This window comes from Artemia sp. Qi Xiang Cuo, chromosome 15, assembly GCF_049724085.1.
Source record: "Artemia sp. Qi Xiang Cuo chromosome 15, ASM4972408v1, whole genome shotgun sequence".
In the NCBI taxonomy this organism is placed as follows: Eukaryota; Metazoa; Arthropoda; class Branchiopoda; order Anostraca; family Artemiidae; genus Artemia; species Artemia sp. Qi Xiang Cuo.
In genome coordinates, this window is record NC_142808.1 from 27,156,118 (window position 1) to 27,166,993 (window position 10,876).

General features: G+C 35.6%; 1 protein-coding gene across 1 annotated transcript in view; it reads right to left on the minus strand.

Moving 5' to 3' along the window:
• Positions 1-233: 233 nt before the first annotated feature.
• Positions 234-10,876, minus strand: part of LOC148943508 (uncharacterized) — a 108,819-nt gene continuing 98,176 nt past the window's right edge. Inside the window, exon 4 of the mRNA XM_089100896.1 lies at positions 234-4,845. Within this exon, the coding sequence (XP_088957022.1) occupies positions 4,603-4,845 (243 nt within the window). The 3' untranslated portion in view covers positions 234-4,602. The remainder of the gene's footprint in view (positions 4,846-10,876) is intronic.

Below are 10,876 nucleotides of genomic sequence, written 5' to 3' on the forward strand. Positions count from 1 at the left end.
ATTTCCTGAAAATAACAGCCTTTCCCAAATCTTTTCCCTTTCACCTGGGATAATTCTTGCAGTTCTGCCCTCATTCCTCTTGAAAAATCCTGCGGACATCCTTCGTCAGTATAGTATTATGACAAACGCACATGATAAAACAAACTATGTAGCGTAAACCTGCCATATATCAAAGAAATCAGAAATGTTTAGCAACCAAAAAGAAATTTATTTAATTACCATCACCTAAACATAAAATAAGAACCAAAAAATTATACAAATTTTCCGAAAAAAACAAGAGACAATTAATCATAATTCATTGCCTGTTAAATTACACTATATAGACAGAAAACCAGCTATCTAAAAGAGAATGGCAAAAATACGTTGTCTTCAGTTCGAAATATGGGTTATAACTCCATAAACAAAAATCAAACCTATAACACATTGATTTTAGTAAATGAGGTGCTATTCTGATGGTCAACATGTCTAAACTACATTGATGGTTTGCTTTAGTAAAGTATAGTGAGTCTGCACGCAAAATGTGTTACGTACATTTATTCTGCATATTATGAAATAATAATCGTTTTCTAACTTCTAACTGTCCAAATACTTTACCCCCCCCCCCCTATTGGCAATATATAGAACAAAATAGCAGAAAAAAAGAGACAAGACTAGCCCGAGGTAAACTTAATAGACAATTCGGTTCGTATTCAAATAAGTCAGGAGTCTTGAAAAGCGATAGAGCCCCAAGCAAAGAAAGGATTCCATCTACCTATGTCAAGGGACAAAAGATCTGAAAACTAGCTTATGTGGGATTTACAACCGCCTTTAGAGTGCTTACATAAACGAGCTCATGAGAATTATTTGGAACTAGAAAATTCATAAGGAATGTGTTAAAATACATAGGAAATATCAGAAGAAAATCTCAACTATCTTAACAATTTAAACAGAAATAGTTCACGAAACAGCATCTTTTTACTTTTCAAAGCCAAGTAAATTTCATTAACTTCTTGTTATAGCAAGTGTTACAGTTTCCTTGCTTGAATCCACAATTGTATGGCTGGCTTCGTCGTGATTGTCATGCCATCATCCACGCCATTAAAGAAAAAGAAATGTTGCTTAATTCATCTAGTGGCCGAGACATATTTCAGTCACACCTATGAATACATATTGTTCAATCATCGTTTCTGTAGTTGGCACGTTTTTCCGTCAGGACTGGCTCATGGACAGTGGCGTCAATTAACAAACTTTTAAGGAGAGGGGTAAAATGGCTTTTGCAGAATGTAAGGAGGCGCAAATTTGTCGTTTTTCTTTTTTTTCTTTAGAATACCAGAAAAAAGATATTTCTCAACAAAGTTACCCCAAAACAGGCATTTTTCAAAATCTAGTAGGAGGAAGGGCAAAACAATTACAGGGGCTCAAACCCTTCCACTCCCCATCCCCAATTGAAGCCACTGTTCATAGGTACGATGCTAGTCTGGCTTGGGTTAAATTGCTATGGCATCTACTTTGGCCCATTTTGTTTCGAATTTATTTGTATTCATTAAGATAAATGATATTTCTTTATAACTTAATCATCTAATTTCTCTAGACCATGAATTTTGGCAAATTTTTGAAACTACCATATCTAAAAATCAATAAATAATAGTCTCTAATGCGGCTGATATGGGTATTCTGGAACGTGGTTGAGATATTGCATCTTCATTTCTAAAAAGAACAATTATTTTGAGAATAGATAGCGCACGTTTCACAGATTTATACAGTGGGAATTATTTTCTACTCAGCGATCTGTCCATTTACATTGAAGATTGGTTATTTTTAAAGCTAATACATTATTTTCTAATAAAAAGTTGAGAATTGTATTCTTTTTCAGCAGTCTATAACACGGACAGTTCTTGCAGACAAATTAGAATCCACAATTTCTCTCATTTACTTAATTGATTTTAAGGTGGACCAGGTCAGAGAATATCTGTGACACATTTCCCCGAATGGGGTGGAAAGGGGTCATAAGAAAAGGATTTAATGGAAAATTGAGCTTGAAGGGGGAGTAAAGAGTGAGGCTTTGAATACATTGGGGTGAAAGAGGAGCATGCAGAGCAGCATTGGCCGCAAGCAGCTTGATATTAAAATGAATTTTTGTAGCAATAGTAGCATAGAAATTTTAAGATAAACGTATGACATTCCGGCCCAATAACAAACTTTATCTATTTGATAACAATGATTTCTGCTGCTCAAGCAAAGAAGCGGTCGCAAGGGTTTCTGCAAATATTAATGTGGATAGTGTAGTACGAGCATTAGACTTACAAAATTAGCTTACAAAATTAGCTGAAAAATTAAACTCGCTGAAGGCGTCTAAAATAATTTCTCATTGAAAATTAATTTGTGTCCCAAGAGTCCCTCTCCCAAGCAGGAAATTCTTAAATTATTACTGAGTAATGTACATGTCTTAAAACTTCCAAGATACCTGAATTATCCGAATTACAAAGTGATCAACAGTTTGATAAATAACTCAATTTTGGGGACAAGGTCAAGTTCTTCCTTAGCCTATATGTTGGGAAGACAAGAGAAAGCCCATTGAACTGAAAACGCAAGTTCCCAGATCAGCTGCAAGTGCTGCTACAGGAGGTTGCGAAACCTTATGCTGCCTTTACTTTTTGCACTTTGAATTAAAACCGTCTCGGTGCAAGTGTTTTAAGATTTTCTGCTTTTCTTCAATTTAGCACGTGTCAACTATGTGTACCACTAACAGTTTTGATTTCTATAACAGAATATCCTTTGATTTTAAACGGCCATAACCTGAAAATGGCCGGGAAAATTTTGTAAATACCATAAGTTCTACACTTTGATACTGTTTGAGAGGGGACCAGATGGTGGGCGGAATACCTCCATTCTCCATGGTTCATATCGCGATCGATAAATACACGTAAGAAAGGGATTGGGAATTTTAAAATTAGTACAAATTTAGCGCTTTACACTTTCGGCCTCCAGCGCTATGTAAATTTTTGGCTCTCTCCCAATCCTAAAAAACAAATAAAGCGTCTTTGGCTCTGTATCATTACTGATTTGCAGGTGAAAAAAAAATTAATTCTACTATTTGAATTTAATTTGCTTTTTTTCTTTTCTTCTTTTCCTCTCTACTCGAAAGATTGACACGCAGAAAATTTTTTATGTTGCTGTTAAAAAAAGATGATTTTTCCTATTAGTTGATACTTAACTTCTATGCGAGCACACTTCACCATCTACCACCATCTAACACCATCTACTCTACTTCTTGCTTGGATCAAAACCTTCGTATTTCTTGCTTTACAATTAATAGATTGAATAGAAAATAAATCCTTCAGATAAAAACGCTCATCATCCCATAAAATACAGTAAGAGTCACCACAATATATCGAACACTTTCATTACATGAATTAAATCAAAGACTCAGAAATCAAAGACACAATTGAAACTGATCATACTAATAAGATCAAAAACATGATATTTTAGATTCATCAAAAGATGAAAATAATATAAACACTAAATGAGATCTAGCTGGTATAGCTACCAGTAAATAAATACAAATACTTCTCAATTTTACAACACGATATTATGCACATTCAATTTGGGAGCAAATCGTGCAAAATGAAACTTGATAAAGCAGGCTATTATCTCTTGGGACTATATTTTCTCCTACTAAACAAAAGGTGGTTCTAACGACTATGATAAGCATTAATAGCAGAGCTAAAGAGAAGGAAGCAAAAAACATTTTTCTATGAAGCCCTGCTTCTATAATTGGTAGCATCCACATATTTCATACCCTTTGTTCTATATTAGAAAGCAGCTCAAATCCTGATAATCAATAGGCCATTTACCAACTATATCATATATTTCGTAAGTTTTTATTACCCGACCTCAGTGGCGGATACAAGGGGAGGGCGAGGGGGGCGCGCCCCCCTAACGTCGTCTAAAGTAGCGTAATTTAACTTAATTAACGCAAGTTTGCGTTAAGTAAACTTGCTCCTAACGCAAGTTTCTCGAATCAACCTATTTTGTTCCCCCCCCCTAAAAAAATCCTCGATCCGCCCCTGCCAGACCTGCTCATCAGTTTATTTAATTTTGTCACCTTATAATAAAAGAAGGTTTTACGAGCCCATGCGAGCTCCCTGTAGGGAATGAAATATACTTTGTTGTGCTCGCTGTTTTGTTTTTTGTTTGTTTGTTTTTTTTTTGTCTTTTTTTACTTCAGTTTTATTAAAGTCGCATAAACAAAATCACAAAGCCGTGTCAGTTTTTGGCTATTTTTACCTAAAGGGCGACTGCTCCTTGAGGGCCTAATGACAGACAAGTTGAAAAGCAGTTCCTATTGTTTCTAGGCAGGGCTTTATTCTTTCCGATATATTTTGGGGAAAAGCTTTATTGAGCACATAGAATTTGAAGTTAAAATATCGTCCTATTCTCTTCGGATTTTGAGAATAGGTGGTAGGGTTTTCACTGAATTTTACTTAATAAATTTACAAATAGTTGTCAAGGTTTGCTATTTTAAAAATGGTTAGACCAGTCCGATAGTCTTAAAACATTTATTAATTTTTTTTAAAGAAAGGAAGACTCAAGAGATGCTTTTATTTAAATTTGCTCCTTCAATTAAACGCTAAGTTTTTCTATCCCCTTTATAAGGACTTCGTGATTTGATTGGAAATCCAATACTCCAGTTTTCTTCTTCTTGTCGCAATATTTCTTCGTGTGCGCTTTGTCCCCTGACTCTCCACAATGGGGACAAATATACTTTCTTAATACAGGGCATTGCACTTTGTTGAATTTGTCTTTAAGAATATGAGATTTGTACATGGTTTCTTCCTCGCCATTGTTTTTACAAAAGACACATTCCTACAAAAAATAAATTAAATTTAATAAGCTTAAAATATAGTAGACATAGATTCTCTATACCAGAGGTTTGCAACCACGTTGGCATGCATCGCTCTGGATGCAAGTATGATAATATAAACATAACTGAGAACAGAGAAAAGGGGTGACTTTCAAAAGGATTGAGAATGGATCCGGTTATAATTGACTGAAGAGTAGCCTATTTACTTAAACAATCAAATCAATTGAACAAAATTTCTTCTAGGCTCTTTTAAAGTTCGTCCAACATATATTTACGCGATTTAAACTGGTGCAGACGTAAAAAACGCTGGGAAAAGCTGGTCTATATTGAAGTCGATGGAAAATTAACTTCGTCCTTTATTGTTTTGGAATTCCGGGTCGAAACGCTTAATTCAGGTTAGTTTAGGTTCGATGAAACCAGATTCCGACACGGGTGTTTAGCCTGTTGGGAAAATGGGTTTTGACTATAACTGAATTCTTTCCTTGAGAAAGTATAATAACAGATGATAATTTGAAGATCTAGCGCATCTGTAAAGGGAAGAGGGAAGGGGATAAGCGCATCTGTAAAGGGAAGAGGGGAGAGGAAATCTCTCCCCTCTCATTAGATGTGTCTCATCGCTCATTAGATGTGTCTCAAGGATTAATATTGTATATCGACATAACCCACTGTACATGTTCTATTAACATACAGTTACGAGCAACGCTAGCGTTACCTAAGAAAAGAGCCATATGTCTTCCATGTATTATTCCTTCCTCTTTTTTACCACGGCCACTTCATTCGGAAGGGGTGGTTGTCGGAAATTCAAAGGGGTCTCAGTCGACTGAATACACTATAGGTTCCAAAGGGGTATACAATTCAAAAACATGCAGTTAGGTTACAGACAAATTCTTTTATCTCCGTCCTTTGCCTTATCCTCCCAAATGAAAATTTGAGGCCTACTTGGCCCCCCTAACATCCACCGAATATTTCAACTTGATACCCCAAGCAATGCCCGTGGTACTGAAGATAAGGTACCGAGATAGTACGGATACACATAGTTGCAATAGATTCACCTGTACCCCCTCCCACCACTTAAAATTTGAGGTACAATTGACCCTCTAACACCTGGGAAGGTTTCAACTCTGTTTCCCAAGCCGTCCCTAGGATATTGTGTATACCCTATTTTGTTAAACTTGGATGGAAATAACGTGTTTTCATTTACTCAGGCGCGGGTGTCGTTTTCACCCTTGGGAAGCTCTTTGAATATTGGCCTAGGCAACGATTCCTAGAAGCTCCTAGGTGATAGGACAACCAAGAACAAATATGGCCACTTTTTCTGCTAGAACAAACCTATTTGTGAAGAACAGGTAATTTGGAAAATTTCAGACCATTGCCCCTGTGGCTGTTGGAGTTATGTTGACTCCAGAGGCATACTTATTAGACCTTCTGACACTTCTAAAAACTCTGACTATCTCCAAAAAGCAATATGAGGAGGATGTGGGGGGCCAGGTGGCAGAAAAATGGGATGATAGAGGCAGGTTCTACTCCTATTACTTTCAACCCTTAATAGTAGCAATAAAACCTTCAATTTTGAAATGAATAAGCTCACTTTCATAAGTTTATACGGTCTTGAGCCCTTGTGGGACTAAAATCGATGCCATTTGCAGGAGCGATGTAGATGAAAAGATAATGTGTTCCTACATTACAGAAATGGCGTATCTGTATTATGTCAGGAACAGCTTGGGGAACCGTGCTGGAATTTTCAGGAAGGCTGGAGGGCCAAGTGAACCTCAAAGTTTGACTTGGGGTTGATCTCGAATTCTTAACTGGGTTTGAGGGATGGGGACTGAAGGGCCAGACGTAAATAAAAAGAAACCCTGTATCCAGTATCAAAATGTCATATCTGAATCATATTGGAAACCATATATGGCGATCAAGATGAAAATGTCGGAGTGGTTTGGTTAGAGGAGGCAAGTTAACTTCATATTTTGTATCTAAAGAGAGGGAATGAGGGGGTCGACAAAAATTTGATCTTAATCAGCCTATAAGTTTTAGCACTATTTGCCCAAGTGGAACTTAATGTTTCAAAACAGTGTTGTCTTCTTAACATTAGTTCACCCGAAAAAGGGCTGATTTTTTTTTCTTAAAAGCTTAAAACTATACCCGTGGACCATTGGACCAAGGAGACTCAAAAATGTACGGGAAAAACATGTACCGTCAAACATTTTTATCCGCTAGGACTCACAGACGTACATCCCAGTTGATTTACTTTGAATGTTTTGATAATTCCAAACCAACTGACTAAAAGATTAAAGACTCACAAATACAACCTTATATTAGTTTCTCCTATCGATTTAATAATTAGATTCAAAAGTTTCTGGGCCAGGTCGACCCCTATGCAGAAAACAATGTTTTTAATTCGCTTTTTAACGTTAGGGGATATAGACAGAGCCGAGGAGACCACAATTAAGACAAAAAAAAATTGAAGGTTGGTATGGACATTGTTGTTGGAAAATTGAAGGTTGGATGTTGAAGATTGGTGTTGACTCCTGAAACTCGACTAGCAAATTTTGTTTTCTCCAATTGATTTAAAATTACAGGGCATGCAGGCAGAGACAAAAGGACAACAATGGACCACAAATCGGTCGAAAAAAAATTCTTGTTTTGGTTCGCGACATCCAAAATAGACCAAATTCGTTTTGTATTCTTTTTCTTTCGTTTTTAAGATATAATACCTTAGTCTTTTGTTTTTATATGATCTTGTGTAATAAGGCGGTTAGAAAATACAGCCAACCACAGGACTTTTGTCTTTTATTAAATAAAAAACAATTTTTTTCAACTGAAAGAAAGAAGTAACACTAAAACTTAAAACCAACAAAATTATTACGTAACTGAGGGGGTTCGCCTCTTATTAAATACCTTGCTCTTTATGCCAAAGTTAAAATTTTGTTCCAGTTCTTTAAGAATGACCCCTGAATCACAAAGGCCGTTTAGTTAGAATAAAAAGCTCTTTTGAAAGTACTAAAAAAATTTTAGCGTAAAGAGTGAGGTATTGACTAAGGGGCGATCCCCTTCATATACGTAATAATTTCTGTTCGTTTTAAGTTTAAATGTTGCTCGTTACTTTCAGTAAAAAAATTTTTTTTTTTATTTAATTTCTAATCGTTTTTTAAATACTAATGGGAAATCCGGGGTCCCCTTCATAGAAAATCCCCTTCCCCATGAAAAATTCATCCATGGAAGTATCCTCCGACGTAAACCCTCCCCTCAACCCCCCTCCAACAAAAAAGTCTCCCTGAAAACGGGTGTATACTTCCCAATAACAAATACTATATGTAAACAATGGTCAAAGTTCATAACTTGCAGCCCTTCCCCCGGGGACTGTGGGGGATTAAGTCATCCTCAAAGACATAGTTATTTGAGTTTTCGACTATGCTGAACAAAGTGGCTATTTGATAATTTTGATCGGGTGACTTTGGGAAAAAAATGAGTGTGTGAGGGGGCCTAGTTGCTTTCCAACTTTTTGGTCACTTAAAAATTGCACTAGAACTTTTGATTTCCGTTCAAATGAGTCACCTTGCGAGATTCTAGGACCACTAGGTCGATACAATCAGCCCAGGAAAAACAAACAAAAAAAAAACACGCATCCGTGATTTTTCTTCTGGCAAAAAATACAAAATTCCACATTTTTGCAAATGAAAGCTTGAAACCTCTGTAATAGGATTCTCTGATAGGCTAAATCTGATTGTGTGATCTTCATCAAGATTCCTTGACTTTTAGGGGGTGTTCCCCCTTTTTTCGAAAATAGGCAAAATTTTGTCAGGCTCATAACTTTTGATTCGTTATTAAACTTGATGAAATTTATATATTTGAAATCATCATAAAAATTCAGTTCTTTTGATGTATCTGTTGGTATCAAAATTCTGTTTTTTAGAGTTTCAGTACCGCATAGAAAATCAAAAATACCCAGATTCTCAGTTTATATGAATGATAATCCTCCTCGTCATCCTTCCAAAACTTTATGGTCAAAGCATTATTAAAAATGTACTGCAAAAAGCTACTGCTGATAAAAATTTTGACTGAACATATTAATTTCAATAAATACTTACCAAAATAGAAATTGTCAAAGAAGAATAAGTTATCATATTTAAAATCTAAGATGAGTACAAATAAATTCGCATAATGATTCAAAATTCAAAGAGATAGACTGTGTAATTTCAGTTCAATTTAATTTTGACTTGATTATTCCTTTTAATGGCACTTGTGCATTAGTACACACTCGAGAAGTGAAGTTAGGTTCATCATAACGAAATATACCAAAATATTATGAAAATAGAATACTTTAATAACAAAATTATGGAAACAGAACTCATTATATTAAATACCTAACATAACATAACCTAACCCAACCAAAATACGCTCTCACTATATTAAATTTTCAATAAAAATATACCTAAAACGTAGATTTCAACTGAGCCTAAACTAATTGTCACCGAATACTGACAGCTATAAGCCGGTTATTGTATGATCTTGCAAATCCAAATTTTCGAGCGTGTACTGGCTAATACACAAGTACCCTTTTAATTTCTGTTTGTTTTAGAATCTATCAATTCACCCATACCAGTATCTGTTCTCTTTAAGTGACTCCTCGCTTTAGGACTCCTCGTTCATCATTATGCTATGGTCCATCATCAGGCTTTTCGAGCCTTCCCCGGGCAGTTGTGTGTATACTTAGTTTATTTTGTAATTATTAGTAAATAAAATAAATTTGTCTAAAAAGTTTTTTCATTTTAAGTCTATGTTATTTTAGTTTATTTCTGCCCGTCCTAGATTTTGATATGGTTCTTTAACTTTCTTTGAAAAGGTTTGTTTTTGGACAACTGGTTTAAAATTAACTAACAATAAAAAAATACCAGTTCAGTCGTCACGTTCATGCAAGTAGTTTCCCTAGACCGTAGTTGCTTCTCCCTTTACACTGTGTTTCCATAAAAAGTTGTTTTTTTTTGCATTTTTAGCATTCGATTTTTTAGAGAATACACTTATGTTGTGTTTGTGACAGTCAATCAAACGACATCAGGAAAACTTGTAATTAAATCCATTTACAAAAAGCTGTAAGGACACTTCCTTTGTCAAACAGTCAATTGAATTATATAGAACAGCCATGCAGCTTCTCTACACAGTAGCAACGACTATGGAAATTGGGTACTTGTGCTTTATATGCTTCACAGCGCTATAGACTATACAAGCAAACCAGACAAAGAGACCCGTAAAACGGGCATTTGTTATCTAAATTGATCGCAAAGCAAGGTTTCTTATCAAATTTACAATATTTAAACGACTGTTTTTTGGGGTTTAGAGGGGAAGGTACCTAAGTTAGGTCAGGTTACGTATTTAATATAAGCTATGCTTTAACCCCCATCCCTTTAATGTGCAAATATATAGCCAAAATATGTCTCTAAACTATTATATATTAATCCTATTTTATTTCATTAGCATTAACCAAACTTGAATTCTTTCGTGTGGAGCATATCAAGCAAAAGTACCGGAAATTGGTGTTTAGATTGTGTTTAAAAAACAGCAACGACCATGGGAGAGACTATTGTTGATAGTTAAAAAAAAATCGTGTGTAATAACGGCAAATAAAATTGCTTCTTTTTTGTCTGAACACAGCCACATCCGCGAACAGTGGTTTGCATGACGTAATGTTACTGCAGTTAAGATAAAAAGCAAAGTTAGTCGTTTGTTCGACGGGGAGAGATAAATTAAGTGTTTCTGTTTCTCCACGGTTACTATAGGTTATTTCGGTAAATATTATTCAAGGAAAAGAGAAAGGGTATAGGGAAACGTAGTAATAAATGGGGAGGTAAACATCTCCTAAGGTTATAAAGAGGATTTGAGTGCCCCAGGTAAAAGTGTCATTGAAGTGATCGACCAGGGTAAGAGCATAGATTTTAATATCTTATCAAACAGGTCGTGGTAACGAACTGTAAGTGAGGAGCGACCCGGCTCAAATTAACCAAACCTCTAAGAAAGGGAATTTTGATTCCAATAGAT